Source organism: Molothrus ater, chromosome 25, assembly GCF_012460135.2.
Source record: "Molothrus ater isolate BHLD 08-10-18 breed brown headed cowbird chromosome 25, BPBGC_Mater_1.1, whole genome shotgun sequence".
Classification (NCBI taxonomy): Eukaryota; Metazoa; Chordata; class Aves; order Passeriformes; family Icteridae; genus Molothrus; species Molothrus ater.
The window spans coordinates 2,153,246-2,175,884 of NC_050502.2; the positions used below are offsets into that span (position 1 = coordinate 2,153,246).

The following is a 22,639-nucleotide window of genomic DNA, read 5'->3' on the forward strand; positions in this document are numbered from 1 at the left end:
ATCAATATGAATTATTCTATAATAAATGCAAATACCTGCAATATCTCAGAGCTGGCTGAGCCCCAGCCCAGCCCACTCAGGTCAGGGCTGCTCCTGGGCTCCCCTGGCAGGGGAGCTGCTGTGCCCAGGGCTGTGGTGTCCCCTGAGCCCAGGGCTGGCTCTGGGCTCCCCGAGTGTCCCAGGGCTCAGCACCAGCACTGAGCATCCTCACACTGAAGGGGCAGCTGAAGGATTCACACTGAGTGAGGGGGAGCAGAGTTTGGGGCCTGGCCACTCCTCCTGCTCCCTCCTGTGTGGTCCCAGCCAAAGAAAATCTCTGAAACAGCAAATAATGAAAGAGATATGAAATACATCTATCAAATCATGAAATATAGTGGGTTTAGATTCGATTTTAGGAAAAATCCTTCCCTGTGAGGGTGAGCAGGCCCTGGCACAGGTGCCCAGAGCAGCTGAGGCTGCCCCTGGATCCCTGGCAGTGCCCAAGGCCAGGCTGGATGGGGTTTGGAGCCACCTGGGGCAGTGGAAGGTGTCCCTGCCATGGCAGGGCTGCAACGAGGTGATCCTCAAAATCCCTTCCAGTGCAAACCACCCTACAAATCTCTGACAATAAATCAGGGGCACGGGGCTCCCAAACCCCCCAAACCCTCCCTCCCCCAGGGAATCAGCAGCCAGCAGGGCCCTCCCGGGGCTGCACTTTGGGGCCATTTCAAAGGGATTTTCTTCCCCCCACAGCAAAACCAGACCCACCCCTTTGTGTCAGGACTCGACGTTACTTTTTTTCGCCTGCGAGAGCCTCCCTCGGAGCAGGGGGGGTGGCCGGGCACCCCAGCTTTGACGCGCAGCCCTGGTGACTCAAGCCTGCGTCAGGGGCTGCGTGTCCCTTCGCGTTGATATTTTTTTTATATATATATTTCTCTCTCTCTCTTTTTTTTTTTTTTTTAATTTTCTATCCCGTTTCGTTCCTGATTTCCCGGGAGCCGCTCGGAGTTGCCTCCCTCCGGCGGGGCCGGGCGAGCCCAGCGCGCATCCACCGGGCGGCGGCGGGGCGGGCGGGGACCGGCAGCGGAGCGGAGCCGCCGGTACCTCGGAGCATCCCCGCCGAGCCCTTCCCGAGCCCTGCCCGCCTCTCCCGGCCGCTGCCGCTCCCGTCTGCCCGGCTCCCTGCAACCTCCTCGCTCGCCCCTGGTGATTTCCGCCGGGAATTTTGGTGATTTCTGCCGGGAATTTGCGCCGTTTCCCTCCGGGACCGGGCCAGTTTCTCCTGGAATCGGGTGGGTTTCATCCTCCCGGGGAGCCGCCGCAGCGCCGAGGTGAGGATGCTCCCCCCATCCCCGCCCTGCCGGCCCTGGGTGCCCCCTCCCCAGCGGGGAAAAGATGCTCAGGGCCGGGGTGAGGTTAATGGAGGGGACAGCCCAGCCCGGAGGCATCAGGCGTGGCCCTCGGGGTGGTGGCATCCGGGGCTGGGGGGACATTTGGAGGCACTCCGGGGGCTGGGGGGTCATCGCTGGGGGTGGCTCTGGGTTCCTGCCCGGCTCCTGCTGCTGGGGGGGCTCATCCCGTCTGAGGATGGGTGGGAATGCAGCCTCCAGGTTGACCTTGACAATAACATTGGGAGAGGAGAAAGCGTTGGGCTGCAATGAATATTTCAGTCCTGGTCCCTGGAGTGGTGGTGGCGGGGGGGGGGGAATTGCCCCTTCTTTTATTTTTGTGCTGCTCCTTGAGTGTGGATGGTTGGGTTTGAGGTAGAAAATGGGGTTTGGGGTCCTTTTCACCAGGAAATGGGAATTTCTGGGTGAAATTCCCAGGATTGGGTGTGGGGAGCCCTTGGCCCCCTCTGTGCACGCTGGATAATCCCAAAGGTGTGTTTTTTGGGCTGGTCCAAATTTCCATCACTCTGGGAATGTGGGGCTCAAACCAGCTGAGAAATCTGCTCCCAGCTCTTTGTAGAGGACCCAGAAGGTGAAATCCTGCTCCCTGGATCACGCCTTGTGTCTGAAGCACCTGAGGTTCCAATCCATCAGGAGCTGATGTAACTATTTCTGGTCTTGGGAGGAAAAAAACCTGGAGCACGGCGACAGCTGAGCTATTCTCGGCAGGGTGGAGAGTTCCTTGTGAATATTTCTCCAGAGGTGTCAGGACTAGGTCAAGGAACCTGGCTGGGGGTGTGACTGCTCCAAGGGAAATAAAATGTGGGTCTGAGATGTCCACTGGGATGGGGTGGAGATGGCTCTGCTGAAACCAGCAGGGATAAAAAGGTTCAGTTTAAATCTGGAGTGACTCCGCTGCTACTTCGGGCTTGCAGAGAGCAGGAATCTGGAGTTACAGCAGAGCTGGAGTCACGAGGATCAGATTCACCCCAAATCAGGCGCTGACCTGCCCACGTCCAGGTGAAATCATTGCCTGGGGAGGAGCAGCCCTGCTTTTACCCCATCCCGGGCTGGGTTTGGATTTGTTTGTTTACAAACGTAGCAGCAGCTCCATGAATTACAACGGGGGAAAGCAGCACTCAGGGCGGGCTTTGGGTGCTGCCTGTTTGTTGCTTTTTAGGGTAAATCTCCGCTGGTTTGGGGCTCGTTGAGTAACCTTTGGCTGGAGTGGGTGAGTTACAATGGATCGCTGAGGTCCGAGTGGAAAACGATCATCTGGTGAATCAAACCAGCCCTGAAGGGATCATATGATGGTTGCCTTTGCTCTGGTGTCACGTTATTGCAGCTGTGTGTGTTTTCGTGCTGCCGAATGAGACATGAAAGGAGCCCTAAGCCCATGAACCCACGGGCTCACGGCTTCGTGACAAACCCGAGTGCCGGGGCTGCTCCTCCCGTGCCCGCCTTGTGACCCATCAGCAAAACCCATCCGGAGGCTCCTTGGCACCTCCTGGGGACAAGAGTGGCTGTCAGGTCACAGCTGTGTCCCTCTGAGCTGGGACAGACCCACCTGGTTGAAATGCTCATTTTTAATTCACCCAATCTCATCTTGTGGGTTTTCCTGCCTCAGTTTCTCCTTTCTGGACCCGGGGCTGCTCCTCCCGTGCCCGCCTTGTGACCCATCAGCAAAACCCATCCGGAGGCTCCTTGGCACCTCCTGGGGACAAGAGTGGCTGTCAGGTCACAGCCGTGTCCCTCTGAGGTGGGACAGACCCAGTGGTGGAGCAGGGGCTGGTGCAGCCCCAGCCCTGCTTTTCTGGAGAGGAATTTGGGATATTTATAACATCTGGGCGCTCTCAGCCAGCGGGGTGGGTGTAAGACAGAAGCGGGGGCAGCTCTGATTCATCAGCTCTCCTGTGTCACGATGCTAAAGCGGGACGGGAAGGACGAGGAGCGGCTCCAGCCCCTCGGGGGGGGGGGGAAATGCGAGAGGCCGGGCTGCCTTCAGCCCCAGCCACTCCTGAGATGCTTCTCCTGCTCTGTCACCTTCTGACACTGCCCCAGCTGCAGTTTGTGCCTCCCCAGGGGTGGGTGCGAGGAGGGGACAGCCCTGGTGGCACTATGTCTCACCCCGTGTCCTTTCTGCACCTTAGCACAGCTCATTTTAACGGGGGGACAATGGGAGCAGCCCTAATGAGCCCAGATGGTAAAACCCTTCTTCCAAGGAGCCACAGGCCGGGCGAGGAGGAGGAAATTTAAGATGGAGGTGTCTTGGACCAGCCTCTCTGGTGGAAAAGGGAGGTTTGAGTGGTGGAGGCCGTGGGAAGGTCCTCAGAGCAGGGCAGGGGTGGGCAGAGCTGCAAAAACTCTGCCTTGGGCAGAAATCTCTTCTTGGGGCTTTGAAGAGAAGTTTGGATGTGGTGGGAGGGCCCTGCCCTTGGTTTCCTGTGGTTTGGAGGAGCAGGATGCTTCCCAAAGGACCAGCTCTGCCAGGGCCATCCCCATCTGACCTCAGGGAGCAGCAGGAAGGGGCCTGGAGCTGGTTTTTCCCATGACTTGGGCCAAAGTGGGATGTGCATCCAGGTCTCCTTCTTTGGCTCTTGGCTGTGCAGCGCAGAGGGAGGACAGGAGGGATCCGTGCTCCTTCCCTCCTCCTCTGCTCCTGGGTGACCTTGGGTCTGTCCCTTCTCCTCCCTGGGCCAGTCTCCCCACCTCAGCCACCAGCCTTGCCCTGGGTGCAGTATTTCCCTGGCTCTGTGTGTGTCAGGGAGGATGAGGAGCTGCAAACTGATGCTCAGCTCTCCCAGCCCCAAGCCGAGAGTAGATTTCCACCTCCCGAAATCCCTCGGCTCCTCTGTCCCCACTCCTCCCTCCTTTCCCTGCTCTGTGACCTTGATGGGGTGAGCTGGACCTTCCCAGGCCTGCTGAGCTGGGTGCTTCACCAGGAACATCTTTCCCCTCTCCTTTAGGAGCTGTGGGGGATTTCTGTGGAAGCTGAAGGGGAAGAAATGGTAATGCTGGGGCAGGGAGGGACCAGCAGAGTCCCCAGAGGATGAAAAGCTCATTTTTAATTCACCCAATCTCATTTTGTGGCTTTTCCTGCCTCAGTTTCTCCTTTCTGGACCCAAATGGGGGATAAATGTAGAATTTGGACGCAGGAGAGGAGAGATTCCCCTGCACCCCATCATTTGGACCCCGAGCACGTTTGCTGCCAGTTGCTGCTCTCCTTGGGCTCTGCTGTAAATCCCCATCTCCTCCCTGCCTTCCCCAGCTCTCCCAGGCCCAGCTGAAAGCTTTGCTGACACATTTCCAGCCTGTTATTGCTCCCCAGCTGCCTTCCCAAGAAAGCAAGGATGGGCAGAGCCAGGACACGTGGCCTGGAGCCTCCCTCCTCCCCTGGCCCTTGGTGATGCTGCTGCTGCCAGGGCCGGGGGTCTGAGGGGTCTTCACTCACCCCAAATAGCAGCATTTCCCCATGGCTGCTTTTGGGGTCAATGGGAGCCTCTGAGCATGGATTAAACCCCTGGGTGTGACAAGGCAGGAGCTTCCCTCCTCCCCTGACCCTTAGTGATGCTGCTGTCAGGGCTGGGGATGTGGGGAATCTTCATTCACCCCAAATAGCACCCCAAAAAGCAGCTTTTCCCCATGGCTGCTTTTGGGATCAATGGAGCCTCTGAGCATGGATTAAACCCCTGGGTGTGACAAGGCAGGAGCTTCCCTCCTCCCCTGGCCCTCGGTGATGCTGCTGCCAGGGCTGGGGGGTCTTCACTCACCCCAAAAATCAGCATTTCCCCATGGCTGCTTTTGGGGTCAATGGGAGCCTCTGAGCAGGGATTAAACCCCTGAGTGTGACAAGGCAGGAGCTTCTCCATCCCTGCCTTTCCCCTGGTGGGTTAAATCCAGTTTGTCCCATGGCAAACCAGTCCCACCTGCCTTGGATCTGCTGCCGTGGTGGTTCCCATACCAGTCCAAAGGGATGGGGGGCTTGGGGTCACCCTGTGCCACCTGGACATGCATGGGGACTGTCCCTTTGTGCCAGCAGGAGCCCTGGACTCAGCCCAGGGCTCAGGGAATGGTGTTTGCTGTCTCAGGAGCTCAGTGTGAAGGTTTCACTGGGACCAGGGAAGTGGGAATCCCATTCAAGGACACACCCAGGGACATGGAGCAGGATGAGGTGAATTATTCCCTCTCCTTATAATGCCTGCTCAGACACACCAGCACAAACTGGTCCTTTCCAGGTCCTGCTGTGGGAAAAGCCACGTTCCCTCTCCAGCTGGGTGCCACCAGAGCTGGTTTTACCTGGGCAAAGCTGTGGGTGCAAAGTCAGCCCTGGTCTGGTGGCATGAGTGAGGTTCTTGCAAGCCATGGGCTCTGAAAGACCCTAATCTGTCTTCTAAAGAGACAGAAAAAAAGCACATTTAAGAAAATTAAGGTCATGGGGACTAAGTAAACAAGCTGAATCTCCATCTGTCAGTGACAAGGGTTTTCTATCTCGCTCCAGCCCGGAAAGCTCCTGCTCGTCAGCTGATCTGCCTTGTCTTTCTCACAGGGTGGTTGTTATTTTTGGCAGCTGATTTTTTGATTAAATTCCCTTTTCCTACCAAAGGAATGTGCAGAAATACCTTTCTCAGATGGATTTGGGCTGTGCTTTTTCCTTCGAGGCTGCAGACCTTGGGGCTGGTGCAAAAAGCTGGGGAAATGAGAGGGAAGAGCCTTGCTGACCTGGCTTTCCCTGGCCCCTGTTCCTGGGCTGTGTGGGCTGGTGGCTTCGTGCAGGCTCTGCCTGGGCTCATCTCCCATTCCCAGCAGGGATGGGGAGGGTGAAGGCTGGGTGTGCTCATGGAATCAGGAATGATCCTCTCTCCTTCAGCCTGGATCTCTGCCAGGCAGCACCACCATGGCCAGGCTGGGGACACAGCAGGAACTCCCCAAAGCAGCCATGGGGCGCTGCCAGAGCCATGCCAGGACCAGGATCTGGATCTCTGATAAGGTTTTCCCCTCTAGTTCAGCTTGGGCACGGGCAGGAACACTTGTACCTGTCCTTCGCCCTCCTGCCAATGTTTGGAGAGCCCATCCCCATCCCATAAAAGCAGCCCTGCTGAGACCCCAAATCCTTTGGGAATGTTGCTGTCTGGAGTGTTCTCCAAGGCTCTGAGGGTTTCTGGAGCTTTGGAGGTGCTGGAAGGACCCTGCTCCTCCAGGATCTGTGTCCTGGTGCCTCCCAGCCCTCAGAACAGCTGAACCAAGGAGAGGAACGGGCTGAGATCCACAGGGATGCTGTGGGGTCTGTGCTGACCCCATGGTGCTGGCCTGGCTCAGAACCACCTGCTCTGGAGCTGGGCACCTCCCAGGGCTTGGGGTGTCCCAAAAAAGCTGTTTGGGTGCCCTCACTGTGGGCCACTGCACCCTGGGGGCTTGGCCAGCACGTCCTGGATCTTCTTGGCTCTCTCCCTAACCCTACAGAGATATTTTACGGGTCCTAAAGAGATAATTTAGAGATCATAGAGAGATACTTTAGAGATCCTAGAGAAATAATTTAGAGATCCTAGAGAAATAATTTAGAGATCCTAGAGAGATACTTTAGGGATCATAAAGAGATACTTTAGAGATCCTAAAGAGATATTTTAGGGATCCTAGAGAGATACTTTAGAAACCCTAAAGAGATATTTTAGGGGTCCTAAAGAGATACTTTAGAGATCATAAAGAGATACTTTAGAAATCCTAAAGAGATATTTTAGGGGTCCTGAAGAGAAACTTTAGAGAATCCTAAGAGATATTTTAACCCCAAGTCTGAGTCCTCCTGGTGCTCTGAAGGAGCTGCTGAGCAGACAGGGAGCAGCCAACAACCCGTGGGTGATTTACCCAGCTCTGCACAAATCCACACAGAGCCCGAGCCAGCCCCGATGGGAATCCTGCCCTTTCCTGGCTGCGGGGTGGGGCCCTGGCCGTGCTCTGTGCCCATCCCCAGCCCGGCTGAGGATGCTCCAGCCCCGGGCAGCCACGTGCCGGTAATTGCCGCGATTGAGCGGCGAGCGGCTGCTGTGAATGAGCCCTCGTTAGGAAATTAAACATCGCTGGCCTGGGCTCGACAAAATAACTCAAACGGCTTCTCCGGAGGAGCCGGATCCAGGAAAGATGTGGAGCCGAGATGGTTGCCTGGCAACGGATGCAGCCGACAGTTGAAAATAGATTTTTTTTTTTTTTTTTTTTTCATATAGGAACAGGGCCTGGCAAAGGGGGAACTTCCGACAGGGGTGAGAAAACACCGAGGTGAGGGCGGCTGAGAGGGAGGTTTCCTGCTCCCGGTGCTTTGCTGATGGGCTTTGCTGCCTGGGCTGAACCCACTGCCCTGAAAAGGGATGGGATCGTGGGCTGAGCTGGATCAAAAATGTCCAAGAGGAGGGAAGGGCTGGGAATGGCTCTGGAAAAGCCCCGAGGGAGGGAGGAGGAGGTGCTGCCACCCAGCTGGGGTGGGTCAGGTCATGGGAGCTCAGAACCACCATGGCCCAGCTGAAATAAACAGGGCAGGAGACGCTTTCTTCTTTTAAAGCCTTTATTAAAAATGATCAGCTCAAGGCTGGGAGGCCCGAGGGGTCGGAGGTTTTGCCATCACCACTCCCAGGGTGAATGGGAGGAGGAGGGAAGTACAGCTTTGTCCACTGAGGAGCAGAGCTGGGAGTACCATCCTCACGAGAACGGTGGGGATATGCCCCATGTTACGGCTTTTTGGGGTTGTCTGATCTTGGGGTCTTGGCTCCAGCTGAGGTCTTTGCTCAGGGCAAGGGGCAACAAAGGGTCTCAGCATCTCTGCAGGCTCAGCACTCTGTTCCTCACGTCCAGACATCACTCTGATCTCTTAATTCTGTGTTGGCTCGTTGTTTTTGGGGTCCTTTCGGTAAGTTTGGTGGGGTGGCTGCCCATGGCATGCTGGTCCTGGAGTTATTTTGCATTCTCTCTGATGCCCCCACCATGTCCCCTCCTCTCACTGTCTGGGGAGAAGGAGAACCTAGCCCCAGGCAGGGCCTTACCGATACAAAAGGAGCAATTAAGGAAAATGACTGGTGGTTACAATAACAAACAGGTAGAACTTCACCTTGGCAGCAACTTGTTTGACTGGTTTCACTCTGCAACCCTTTTTTTCTCCAAAAAAAATTGGCAGATTTTTTACTTCTAACAGGAGAGAAGAGCTGGGAATGGCTCTGGAAAAGCCCTCAGGGTGGGAGGAGGAGGTGCTGCTGCCCAGCTGGGATGGGTCAGGTCTCTGAGCTCTGCCATGGCCCAGCCACCAGCCGGGTGTCCCCTGGGAGCAGAGATGGAGAGGACAGGAAAGAGGGCAGTGCAGCTCTTCAGGAGGGTCCCTTTTCCAAGCTGAGGGATTTATTGGGGCAGTTCTGTGTTTTCTCCCCAGCTGATGTTGCACCACGGTCCAGTCTAAGCTGGGAGCTGCCCCATCTGATCCCAGTGCTCCCAGTACGGAGAGGAAGGACATGGTGCTTTCCCAGTTTGGGGATCCCCAGCCCAGTGGAGCAGATTTCCACAATGAACCCAAGATTTTTGAGGCAGGGGGGGAATCTGCAGGGCTGGGCTGGGTTCTGGGCGCCTCCTGAGGTGCTTCTGTGCAGGATTGCTCCTCCTGACCCACGCTGAGGGCTGGGGAAGTGAAGGGGCCAGGGTTGATGGCTTTGCCTTGGCTGCTGCTGGTCATGCAGCTGTTATCTGTTGTAAAGCTGCCTGGGGAGATTTAGCATCAGGCTCCAAGGCTTTTAAGTCACTCCTGATAACTTCCTGGGATGCAGAGATAGCCTGGGCACGTGTCACTGTCCCCTGAGCGCTTCCAAGCTGTCGTGGAGCGAAGCTGGGGCTGTGCTATGGTCAGGAAGGGAAGGAGCAGGACAGGCAGGGCAGAGGCTGGGTTGGTGTCAGACCTTGTGAGGTTCAGCTGCTGGGCTGGAGGCGTTAGAGGGGAGAAGAGGTGTCACAGGGATGTGACCTGTCATCACCTGTCACTGTCCCCCGGAGCCCAGGGAAATTCCTCTCTCTGGGACACAGGAGGCTCTTCTCCATGGTTGAGAGCAGCTGGGGCTGCCCCATGATCCCTGGAAGTGTCCAAGGCCAGGCTGGACAGGGCTTGGAGCAGTCTGGGACAGTGGATGGTGTCCCTGGTCTATGGAAGGTGTCCCTGCCTATAGCAGGGGTGGGGTTGGATGAGCTTTAAGGTTCCTTCAACCCAAACCATCCTGGCACTCTCTAATTCTCAACCAGAACGTTGCTCCTGGTCCATCATTCCTGGAGCAGGAGACCCTCCAGGCTCAGGGTCAGGTCCCAGACACAGGGATGGACACCCTTCTCTCCTGGTGCTGCAGGTCCCAGACACAGGGGGTGGACACTTTCCCTCCTGGTGCTGCAGGTCCCACCAGCTCACAGGGGTGGACACCCTTCTCTCCTGGTGCTGCAGGTCCCAAGACCAGGGGATGGACACCCTTCTCTCCTGTAGTTGCAGGGGTGGACACTCTTCTCTCCTGGTGCTGAAGGTCCCACCAGCTCACCTGGGGATGGACACTCTTTTCTCCTGGGTGCTGCAGGTCCCAAACCACAGGAGGGATGGGCACCCTTCTCTCTGGGTGCTGCAGGTCCCACCAGCTCACCTGGGATAAGCCAAACCCAACAGACCCTGGCTGACCCCTTCCCCACACAGGTCCTGCTGATGAAGAGGAGGTGAGGCCCGAGCTGTAGCTCCCCCTCTGTGCTGCTCCCTGCGGGACCTTCCTCCTCCTCCTCCTCCTCCCTGCCCGATCCCGCGCCGGGGCCGCCCCGATGCCGAAGAACAGCAAGGTGACGCAGCGGGAGCACAGCAGCGAGCATGTCACCGAGTCGGTGGCCGACCTGCTGGCCCACCAGGAGCCCGTGGACTACAAACGCAGCGTCCTCAACGTGACAGGGGACACGTGGGACAAGCAGAAGGAGGGGGACGAGGAGCTGGAGGCGGAGAACCGGCCGGCGTGGAACAGCAAGCTGCAGTACATCCTGGCGCAGATCGGCTACTCCGTGGGGCTGGGCAACGTCTGGCGCTTCCCCTACCTCTGCCAGAAGAATGGAGGAGGTGAGACATGGGGCAGGGGTGGGCTCGGGTTTGGTGTTGCTGAAATGGCTCCTGAGGGATTAAAGGGTCTTTTTTCCCAGCCCCATAACAGAAGAAATCGAGATTCCTCATCTCTGCTTTTCAGGGTTGCTTATTTTCTCATATCTATTCCATTCTTTCTCTGACCTGCTGAGATCTGTCCAGCAGGTTGGGTTGTGGCACAGTCCCTGCCCTTGGGGTGATGTTAGTTCTTTATACTAAGAATTATGTGTGGTTTATTTACAATAATGGGGAAGCGCCAGCAACATCTGCCCACTTCTGCCAGAAGAATGGAGGAGGTGAGACATGGGGCAGGGGTGGGCTCGGGTTTTGTGCTGCTGAAATGGCTCCTGTGGTATTAAAGGGTCTTTTTTTCCCAGCCCCATGACAGAAGAAATCGAGATTCCTCATCTCTGCTTTTCAGGGTTGTTAATTTTTTCTCTTCTCTATTCCATTCTTTCTCTGAGAGCTGTCCAGCAGGTTGGGTTGTGGCACACTGACTGCCCTTGGGGTGGTGCTAGTTCTTTATACTAAGAACTACGTGTACTTTATTTATAATAATGCCAGATGTTGCTGGCACTTCCCCTACCTCTGCCAGAAGAATGGAGGACGTGAGAGAAGGGGCAGGGATGGGCTTGGGTTTTGTGTTGCTGAAACAGCTCCTGTGGTATTCAAGAGTCTTTTTTCCCAGCCCCATGACAGAAGAAGTCGAGATTCCTCAACTCTGCTTTTCAGGGTTGTTTATTTTCCCTTATCTGTTCCATTCTTTCTCTGACCTGCTGAGATCTGTCCAGCAGGTTGGGTTGTGGCACAGTCCCTGCCCTTGGGGTGATGTTAGTTCTTTATACTAAGAACTACGTGTGCTTTATTTACAATAATGGGGAAGCGCCAGCAACATCTGCCCACCTCTGCCAGAAGAATGGAGGAGGTGAGAGATGGGGCAGGGATGGGCTCGGGTTTTGTGTTGCTGAAACAGCTCCTGTGGTATTAAAGAGTCTTTTTTTCCCAGCCCCGTGACAGAAGAAGTCGAGATTCCTCAACTCTGCTTTTCAGGGTTGTTTATTTTTCTCTTCTCTATTCCATTCTTTCTCTGACCTGCTCAGATCTGTCCAGCAGGTTGGGTTGTGGCACAGTCCCTGCCCTTGGGGTGATGTTAGTTCTTTATACTAAGATCTACATGTACTTTATTTACAATAATTTTCCAATGCCTATCACCTATGTTAGACAGTTTGTCTCTACTCTAAACCAATCCAAAAGTGCCACCATCCCAGCAGAAGATGGAGGACAAGAAGAAGAAGGAGAAGGACAGGACACGCCCAGATTCCTCCATCTTTCCTCTTGAACCCCCATTCTAAATCCCCAAAATTCTGCTTTTTCACCCTGTGGTAAATTAACTATCATTCTACTCAAACTCTTGTGGCTTGTAAATCTTCACATGAAGTTGGTAATTGTTTCCATGGGCTACAATCAAAGGCACAGGTGTCTTTGACTCCGTGCCAAGGTCTCTGAGCCCCTGCCAGGGTCTCAAATCACCCAGGGCAGCCAGAGGAATGTCCTGTGTCCCAACAGGATGGGATCGGCCCTTGGAGAAGGGTGTGTGACCCAGTCCTGCCTCACTGCACGTTGGGGTGTGGATCCAGGAGAGGACAGGGGTGATTTGGGCTCTAAAATGGGTTATTTGGTATTGGTGTCACGATGCCTGATGGGTGGGAAGAATGCTGTGCAGAACTCCATGATATCAGAAGGCCAATTAATTACTTTATTACACTATAACTATATTACAGAATATTACACTAACAAGAACTATCACTAACTAACTAAAAAACCCATGACCCTCTGCCCGAGAGTCCCAACACACACACGTGGATCCAATTGGTCAATGAATCCAAAAAACCAGAATCCAACCAAGCAATCACCTCAGGTAAACAATCTCCAGAACACATTCCACATGGCCACAAACACAGGAGCAGCAAATGAGATAAGAGTTGTTTTGATAATGCTTTGCTTCTCTTATAGCCTTTCTCAGGAGAAATTCTGGAAAAGCTCAATCTCTGTCTGTTCAGAGGGCATGTGAATATCACAGTCTGGGCTCTAGAGTGTGTTGTTTGGGCTCTGAAGGGGGAAAGGGCTGCCAGAAGTTGTGTGAGATGTGGAAATCTCCAGGATGGCCTTTTCCTAAAGATTGTCCACCTGCTTGCTCCAAAGTCACAGTGAATCCCAGGCTGGAAGCCAGGATTTCTGGCTGCTCCCCCTGATTGCTGTTGGGAATATTTACTTGCAAATGGCATCAACCCCAGTATCCCCAGAGCTGTGTGGTTCTCTGATCCCTCACCCTAACACTAGTGGCAGCCTGGGGCTGTGGCTGGGGTCCCCAGTGTCACAAATGACCCAGGTTAGCAGTGGTGGGCACAGAGCAATGTTGGCCCAGTGCTGTGCTCCCCTTGCTGTGCCTTTTCCAGCCCCAGCACTCTAGAGCTGTAGGCTGTGTGGTTCTCTACCCATAACCCTCGTGCCTAATTTGGAAATTAGGGCTAAAAAGGGACCCATTTCCTGGGTCCTTGATGCCACTTCTTGCGGTCCCATCCCATTCCCAAACCCTCCTTGCAGCCAGCCCATATTCCCATCCCACTCCAAGCTCCTCCTTGGGTTTCCCAGAGCAGCCCAGAGGGTCAGGTCCCTCCCAGCTGTGCTGAGCCCCAGCACCCTTCATGCCACTGATGAGAGGGTGGGTTCCTCATCATTAATCCAAACCCAGTCCCTTCCCAGCCCCGCTGGAGGACAGTGCCCCTGTCCTCTCTGTGTTTCCAGTGTTCCATCCTTTGCTGTGGCCCCAGCCCTGCAGCTGCCCTCAATAATTCAAACATCTCTGGTGTCACATCAGGATGAGTCATTCTTGAGTGCAGTCAGCACTCCCCTCCCTGCCAGGGCTGCTCAGCCCCATTCCCTTCCCTCCCCATCCAGGATGGAGCTGGCAGTGCCCAGCTCCTGCATCCCAGCACCTCCCAGAGCCCTGCTTGGCTGCAGCTCGGCTTGGTTTTGGCTCAGCACAGCTTTTCACGAGTGTTCACCCCAAATTCAGGGCTGGGAGAGATCAGTGCAGCCCTGCTGGCTTCACCACACAGCTGCCTACAGCTGGCCTCTGATTACCAAGAAAGTTTTCCCCATTAAATGAGATTTAGAACAAGATTTCCCCATTAAATGAGATTTTTAAACCAGATTTAGAGCCAGAGGTTGGAGAACCAGCATCCTTCTTCTCTGCAAGGATTAACTAGCTGTGCTTCAGTTTCCCCATGCCACAGCAATCCTTAATTAACCATAATTAGTGCACTCAGTGAAAAATCCTCAGCTTAGGCTGAGCTCTCTGCTGTCCTGGTTATTTGGGGGCCTTTTTCCTAGGCAGAGCAGTGCTGGGTGATGGGAGGTGCCACTGGCATTCCCAGGCTGGGATTCCTCCTGGTGTATTCCTCAAATCCGGGGCTGAACTTGCTGTCTGTGTGTGGGGAGCATTAAAGAAGTGGCTTTGGACACAAGATCAGATGGGAGGTGGGATGGGCATGGGGACTGAGGCAGCACAGCCCTGACACTGCTGCAGCAGAGGGGATGAACAATGGGTTTGACCCACCCTGTGCTGGCATCCTATTTGTCCTCACTTTCTACTTCTTACATAATTTTTCTGCTGACCAATCTCATGGCTGCTGCTTAGCTCCAATCCCAGTTCTGCTGTCTCTGAGGCCTTTTGCAGCTTTCCCAAACCCCTCTGATTTTATGGATTCCCACACTCAATTTCTCTCCCTGCCTTCATTTTTAACTCACCATCCCCACCCAGGATAAGAATAACATGATGAGTCTTGAGGATTTTCAGGCCTTTCTGTCCCTTTTTCAACTGAGACCTATTGCTGGTCAGGGGTCTATGTACAAATCACAAATGGGATGGGACTGTTAGGAACTGCCTTGAGCTGTTTTATTTTCCAGCATCATTCTCTCATTCCATGGTTGTGACAATAGGAAGATGCCACCAGCTCACATCCCAGGCAGCAGACCAAGAACTCCATGTTACAATTCACTTTAAAAGTTTTTTGACCAATCACACAAAGCAAAAGCACATTGACAGCAGTTCTATCCACCACTATAAGCACAGATACCTTTGGTGAAAACAATGCTTGCTTATTTTGAATATAATACCTGCTTGTAAGCCTTAAAACACAATGCACAGAGCTCCATTATTAAGCTTCAAACTTCCTAATATCTCACTAGATAAACTTTTCTGTAGCTTAGGGAGTTATTCTAGACAAGTGTTAATACACAGACCATTGTTCTATTTGTCTTTGCTTTTCTACTTCTTACATAATTTTTCTGCTGACCAATCTCATGGCTGCTGCTTGGCTCCAATCCCAGTTCTGCTGTGTCTGAGGCCTTTTGCAGCTTTCCCAAACCCCTCTGATTTTGTGGATTCCCACACTCAATTTCTCTCCCTGCCCCCATTTTTAACTCACCATCCCCACCCATGCTGGGGCTGATCCTCTTTGCAGAGTCCCTGCTTGGAGCAGCACCCCCTGCCCTGGTCCTGCCTGGCCTGGGGAGTGGTGGCTGTCACTGGAGTGTCAATCCAGGGGCACTGAGCCAGGCAGGGACTGGGACAAGCAGCTGCTTTTAGGAGCTCCTTGCTGTGACAGAACATCTTCCTGCAGCAGGACTTCAAATAAAAGCTTTACAAGCTGCCCCAACCGTTACCACCATTCCATGGATGGGGAAACTGAGGCACAGAGCTGGGAACTGCCTTGAGCAGCAGATTGCTGGGCTCTGCTGGGTTTTCCTTTTGCTCAAATTACATCATCTGTCTGTCCCATGGGGCAGGCACTGATTCTCTGCCTTTGCCGCCCTCCACATCTCTTGGCTGGGGTTCCCACCAGGCTGTGAGGTGCTGCCAGCAGCGGTGCAGGGGTTTGGGTGTTGGGGAAGATGAAACAGGAACGCCTTATCAATATGATTGTCTGGCAAAAGATTTTGAGAATATAGAAACTACAAATGAGATTGAAATGAAAGCAAGCTTTGAGATCCCTCAGTCACTGAACAACTGGAAAACAATGGTGTGGCCAGCTGAAGGTGATCCCCTTTTGATGGAACAACACCCTCTGCTTGCAGACAGGCCCAAGGGTCAGAGCAGACCCTGCTGGCTTGGCAGAAGGGGCCCAAAGAGGAGTTTGTAGGGTTTAAAATGTAACACAGTGTGGGAATGTAATGATTCTTATAGGCTGTATGTAAATGCTACAGGATTTGTATCTTGTACTAGATTGGTTAGTGAGAATCAGAATATTCAACACAGAAGAAGATTTATGGTATTGTAACGGGAACCTCGCTCTCTTACCTCTTGCCTCTTAGCTCTTACCCTTTTACTCTCTTACCCTCTCATCCTCTCTCCCCCTCTCTTCTCTCAGTCCTGCTCCAGCTGTGGCTGGCAGCTCCCAGCAGGGCCCTGCACCCAGGCCCTTTGCAATAACCCCAAGTTCCAAGCCCTGGCTGCAGAGATCTCTGCTCTCCGTCCGTCCCGGCTGTGCTACCCCCGATGCTCCGACATTTGGGAGGGATGGACAGACAGACAGACAGACAGAGCTTTCCTGGCGCTCTGAGCAGCTCCAGGATGCGGCTGCTTTCCCTGCTGCTCCCACAGCAGGTGTGTGCGGGGGAGAGCGGCTGCGTGCGGCTGCCAGGATGGGCTGCAGCCAAATCCCCAGGACTCGGCGTGCCGGGAGCCAGCGGGGGCTGCCAGCTCTGCCCTGGCTGCTGCTCACCTTCCCAGGCACCACAGCAAGAAAATCTCCCGTGCTGGACAGATTTGCATCTGAATCTGTCTCATGTCCACCTAAGTGTAGGGTGAGATAGCCAGGAGAGTGTTGCAGAGATGGGATGCTCGTGGTCCTTCCTGAATTTCCCTGAGCCCCAGCTCTGCTCTCTGCCTCTCCTTTTACCCTCCCAATCACCCTGGGTTGCTGCACCTCAATATCGCTGGTCAGGGGTCTATGTACAAATCACAAATGGGATGGGACTGTTAGGAACGTGTCTTGAGCTGTTTTATTTTCCAGCATCACTCTCATTCCATGGTTATGACAATGGGAAAATGCCCTGGTCCTGCCTGGCCTGGGGAGTGGTGTGTGACCGTGTTCAGAGGGGTCCAAGGGTGAGGGAAGAGACGAGGATCTGACTCCATGTTTCAGAAGGCTTGATTTGTTATTTTATGATATATATTATATTAAAACTATACTAAAAGAATAGAAGAAAGGATTTCATCAGAAGGCTGGCTAAGAATAGAATAGGAAATAAGGAATGATAACAAAGGCTTGTGGCTCGGACAGAGAGTCTGAGCTGGACTGTGATTGGCCATTAATTAGAAACAACCCCATGAGCCCAATCCCAGATGCACCTGTTGCATTCCACAGCAGCAGATAACCATTGGTTACATTTTGTTCCTGAGGCCTCTCAGCTTCTCAGGAGGAAAAATCCTAAGGAAAGGATTTTCCATAAAAGATGTCTGTGACAGTGGTGGCTGTCACTGGAGTGTGGCAATCCAGGCGGCAATTTCAGTTGTCTTTGGACATTCTGCTACCCTGCAGGAGCCAGGCACATTCTCCTGAGCCCATTCCTGAGCTCCTGGCAGGAGCTGGAGCTGTTCCTCAGGCAGGAGCTGCAGCGTGAGTCATCTCATCCCTTATGGTCATCGCTTCTGCTTCGGGAACCACCAGCTCCTCTCCAGCCCCAGCACTCAGACAGACATTAACTGAGTTTTGAGTTGTTTCCACTCTTTGGCCATGCAGGGTGGCACCTGGCACGGGGATGCTGCTGCTGGCAATGTGGGATGTCCAGGGGGATGTGCTGGGACAGGGGGAACAGGATGGCTCCATGAACGTGGCTGTGTCCCCAGGGCTCAGCTCATGGAGGTGGCTCCTTGCACATGGTGTCTAGGTTAGGAAAGCCAGGTGTCTGCTAAGGAAGGCAGGAGCCTCCCCTGAAATGGAGAATGTAAACCACCTCCCCCTCCCTCTGAATTGCTATAAATTTGAAATTAAGGGGCTCTCAAGCAAAAAATATGGGGGCAGGAATAACAGTTCTTTATTGGGGAAGAAAATTAGAAAGAAAAAATAAACAATGCAGTAAACTAAAACAACACAGAGTCAGAACCCAGCCTGACACCCTGTGGGTCAGGCTGTTGGCAGCAGAACCATTGGAATTGTGGCTCAGCTCTCCTGCAGTGTCAGGGCTGGTTCTGCTGGAGCAGGGATCCTGGAGAAAGGTGCAGTCTCTGCCTCTGAAGATCCAGTGGCAGAGGCAGCTGCTGTTCCTCTGGCAATGCAGGGCAGCAGAAGCTGCTCCTCTGGGAATGCACTGGGCAAAGGCTGCTGTGCTGTGCCAGGCTCAGATTGTGCCCAGGTAGGAATGCTTGGCTCCTCCCCTGGGCGGAGCATCTCCCCATGGGATGATGGAATTGGATCAGCCCTGCAGGGACACTCAGTGGCCATGGACAGCAGAGATCTCCTGGAGGGAGGATGGGCTGTGGGAGAGATAAAGAAAACTGCCCCATGAACAGAGGATAACTGCCCCAGCTCTGACAGATGGCAACAGAACACACATTGCCTTGCAATCCAGGACACATTGGAGATTTGTCTGTGTGCATTCAGGGAGTCCTTGGGGTCAATCCTGCATGATCCACACTGGCAGGGAATGCCACAGCCTTTGCTTCCACACCTGTGTTTGCTCCTCTCCACAGCTTCTGCTCTGGCCAAGCTCTGATCTGCATTCCTGGATCACAAAACCATGGAAATGTTTAGGTTGGAAAAGCTCTCTCGGATCATCGAGTCCAAACATGAACCCAGCACAAGGCCACCACCAGCCCATGTCCCCACCTGGCACACCCCCATGGTTTTTAAACCCTTGCAGGGAAGGGGATTGCCCTGCTGCCCTGCACAGCCTGTGCCAGTGCCTGACCATCCTTCCATGAAGAATTTTGTCCCAATATCCAATCTCAGCCTCCCCTGGTACAACTTAAGGCTGTTTGCAAATGAAGTGATGGACCGGGCAGAGCCTGCCCCAGCTCTGCCCTGTTTGTCCATCTGTCCTCGGAGCAGGGAGATCTGGAATGACCTTTCTGTCTTTCTGTCCCCTTCCAGGTGCCTACCTGGTCCCTTACCTGGTCCTGCTCATCATCATCGGGCTGCCCCTGTTCTTCCTGGAGCTGGCCGTGGGGCAGCGCATCCGCCGGGGCAGCATCGGCGTCTGGAATTACATCTGCCCCCGCCTGGGGGGCATCGGCTACGCCAGCTGCCTGGTGAGCACAGCCTGGGGACCTCCAGGGCCACCCTGGGGACCTCCAGCCCCTCCCTGGGGACCTCCAGGGCTGCCCCAGGAACCTCCAGGGCCACTCTGGGGACCCTCCAGCCTCACTCTGGGGACCCTCAAAGGCCATCCTGGCACCCTCCAGCCCCGGGGACCCTCCAGGGCCACCCTGGGGACCCCTCCAGGGCCATCTCGGGGTCTGCAGGGTGAGGCGAACCTCGAGGAGCCTCAGGGTGTAGGAATGTGCCCCTTGTTGACAGAGTGACAAAACCATCCTTTGCCTCCTTAAAAAGGAAAGAAGCCCAGAAGTTTCTCTCCTCGATTAAGTGAAAAGACACCTCATAGGACCTTGGGGGACTTCACCTAAAACTTAGGGATAGCCAATTGGACAGGAGCTAAAAAGTCTCACCTGAGCAATTTACTAGAAAAAGAAGAGAACAAAGAAACTAATTGCTTTTGTGCGGTGTTTTACCAGGAGCAAGGACCTCTTGCACCTGGCTCGGTTTTTCTCTGTTTGTTATTTTGCCTTTTATTAAACCTTTTTGTTTCCAACACTACCACAGAAGCCATCCTGCTGATTTTTATACCTCCAAAGGTAGCTGAGCTATCTTGGGCGTGTTATAGACCTCCAAGAGCTTATGAGACCTGGCTCAAAGAAGCTCCTGTAACACCAGGGGAAGGTTGGAGAAGTCAAGAGGTGTTTTTGCAGCTCCACCCATGGCTAGGGGCTGGTTTGGGAATGCTCCCACCCCTGATCCCAGCAGCCCCAGAGGTTCCCTGGGCACATTTCAGTGCCCTGTGGTGTCCGGTTCAGCTGTCTGTCTGTCTCTGCCCCGACACGGGTAGGGCGGTTCTTGGGTGGCGCGCGTTCCAAAGGACGAGTCTGGACTCTTCAGCTTTTCGATCTTCAGATTGTTTATTGTTTCTTATCTACAAAATTTTCTGTCTGCCCAACAGAGGTCTGATCTGCAAGGCAGCCAAGGGCACTCTGCCCACCCACGGGGCGGTCATGTCTTTTTATACTAAAATCTACGTACATGATATTTACTTTTATTTTCCAATAGTTTTCACTCATGTTAGCAAGTGCACCTTTACCATGAACCAATCCCCAAGTGCCAACATCACCACAGGAGATGGAGGACAAGAAGAAGAAAGAAGAAGGACGAGACACGCCCTGATCCCTCCATCTTGTCTCCATAACCCCCCTGTACCAAAAACCTTAAAGTTTATATTTCACCCTATAAATGTGTCCCTTTTACACCCTTCACTCTAAAGTGATTCTCATGTCCTCAAACTGCTGTCACTTCTGTGGATGGATCAAAATCAAGCCACCAAACACGCCTGCCAACATTCCAGGATTTCTGAGACCCCCAAGGGTTCTCTCGGTAACTCTGGACATCCGGAGTGATGTGCTGAGTTCCCACACTGTGGTTTGATGCCATGTCCTCCTCCTTCCTCCCTTCCAGGTCTGTTTTTTTGTCGGTCTCTATTACAACGTCATCATCGGCTGGAGCATCTTTTACTTCTTCAAGTCCTTCCAGTACCCCCTGCCCTGGAGCGAGTGCCCCATCGTGAGGAACGGCTCGGTGGCTGGTGAGGCACAGGGGGCTGGGCTGGGAGGGGGCAGGGACTGGGGAAGGGGGGCTCTGGGACCCTGTGGGACACTGCACCACCCCCAGCACAAGGTGGGACCTCAGCAGGTGGAGGCTCCTCTCTGGCACCGCTGCCTCGACCATGCGAAGAACTTCCCCTTGGGTTGGATGAGTGTCTCCAGTGTTCTCTGTCCCCACTGAGGGGATTTGATGCCCGTTTGGCAATCCAGAATGGGATTTGGTGCCACTTTGGCAATCCAGAGTCCCCACTGATGGGATTTGATGCCACTTTGGCAATCCAGAGTCCCAAATCCCCACTGAGGGGATTTGATACCAGTTTGGGCATCCAGAATGGGATTTGATACCAGTTTGTCAACCCAGAGTCCCCACTGATGGGATTTGATACCAGTTTCTGAATCCAGAATGGGATTTGATACCAGTTTGTCAACCCAGAGTCCCCACTGATGGGATTTGATGTCACTTTGTCAACCCAGAGTCCCCACTGATGGGATTTGATGCCAGTTTGGCAATCCAGAATGGGATTTGATGCCACTTTGGCAATCCAGAGTCCCCACTGATGGGATTTCCAGGCTGCCTCAGTGCTTGAGGCCAGGCTCTGACCCAGGAGCGTGGAGGGGGGCAGAGGGAATCAGGCAGGGGCTGCTCCACTGCCTGCCTGAGACATGGATGGGGCTAATGGTGTTTTATAACATCTGAACATCAGCTTGGGACTCTCTGAGAGGTTTTATAGCAAATGAAAATGTCTTCCCCTGTATTTAATATCTCATTTTCACCCGGCAGTAGTTTTATGTCCTGTCTCTTCTTTTCCCTGCTAAGAATGAGCCCCATGATTTCTGCCCCTCAGTTTCCAGAGGTGTCTCCCTTCCCTGGCTGCCTCCAGCAGGTCTCTGTGCCCGTGTTCACAGGGGTCTGAGGATGAGGGAAGAGATGAGGATCTGACTCCATGTTTCAGAAGGCTTGATTTATTATTTTATGATATATATTACATTAAAACTATACTAAAAGAAGAAAGGATTTCATCAGAAGGCTGGCTAAGAATAGAATAGCAAACAAGAATGATAACAAAGGTTTGTGGTTCGGCTCTCTGTCTGAGCCAGCTGGGCTGTGATTGGCCATTAATTAGAAACAACCATCATGGGCCAATCCCAGATGCACCTGTTGCATTCCACAGCAGCAGATAACCATGGTTTGCATTTTGTTCCTGAGGCCTCTCAGCTTCTCAGGAGGAAAAATCCTAAGGAAAGGATTTTCCATCAAAGATGTCTGTGACAGGTCTCTGACATTTGGCCAGCCCAGGAGACAGTGGAGGCCTCTCCCCTCATGCTCTCCTGCCTCTCTCCTGCAGTTGTGGAGACAGAATGTGAGAGGAGCTCAGCCACCACCTACTTCTGGTACCGGGAGACCCTGGACATCTCCAACTCCATCTCTGAGAGCGGGGGGCTCAACTGGAAGATGACCCTGTGTCTGCTGGTGGCCTGGAGCCTTGTTGGCTTGGCCATGATCAAAGGCATCCAGTCCTCAGGGAAGGTGGGTGTTGGTGGCCGCCTGAGCCTGGCTGGGCTCTGTCCTGGGAGCAGGAACCTGCTGGACACGCTGTCCTGTGTCCCATTTCCAGAGGAATGCTGTGTCCCCTGGGATGGTCACACCCACCTGGAGGGATCCAGAATAAGATCAAAAGAGGGTTTAGGGAAGAGGTTTGGTTCAACTGCAGCCAGGCCTTGGTCACACCAGCACAGAGAATCCCCCTGAGCTCCAGCACTCACAGAATCCATTAGGTTGGAAAAGGCCTTTGAGGCCATCATGTCCAACCTGTGGCCCAGCACCACCCTGGCACCCAGACCATGGCACTGAGAGCCACATCCAGCCTTTCATTAAACACCTCTGGGGATGGTGGCTCCAGCAACTCCCTGGGCAGCCCCTTCTGATGCTCAGTCACTCCTTCTGGGAAGATCTTCTTCCTAATGCCCAGCCTAATGCTCCCTTGGTGCAGCTCGAGGCTGTTTCCTCTTGTCTTGTCCTGGGAGCAGAGCCTGTCCCCCCAGGCTGCACCCCCCTGTCAGGGAGCTGCAGAGAGTGATGGGGTCACCCCTGAGCCTCCTCTTCTCCAGGCTGAGCTCCCTCAGCCCCCCTTGAGTTCCAGACCCCTCTCCAGCCTTGTTGCCCTTCTCTGGACATGCTCCAGCACCTCAACATCTTTCCTAAACTGGGGCACTCAGAAC

General features: G+C 53.8%; 1 protein-coding gene across 2 annotated transcripts in view; it reads left to right on the forward strand.

The window, feature by feature from the left end:
* The first annotated feature begins 916 nt into the window (after positions 1 to 916).
* The window catches only part of SLC6A17 (solute carrier family 6 member 17), a 33,976-nt gene continuing 12,253 nt past the window's right edge, over positions 917 to 22,639 (forward strand). Inside the window, exons 1-5 of one of the 2 annotated variants that reach the window (XM_036398264.2) lie at positions 917 to 1,310; positions 10,060 to 10,464; positions 18,642 to 18,799; positions 20,274 to 20,400; positions 21,766 to 21,947. In XM_036398264.2, the coding sequence (XP_036254157.1) occupies positions 10,179 to 10,464; positions 18,642 to 18,799; positions 20,274 to 20,400; positions 21,766 to 21,947 (753 nt within the window). In that variant the 5' untranslated portion in view covers positions 917 to 1,310; positions 10,060 to 10,178. Of the gene's footprint in view, positions 1,311 to 10,059; positions 10,465 to 11,276; positions 11,411 to 18,641; positions 18,800 to 20,273; positions 20,401 to 21,765; positions 21,948 to 22,639 lie in introns of those variants that run through there. The other variant, XM_054517263.1, reaches the window with a different exon arrangement.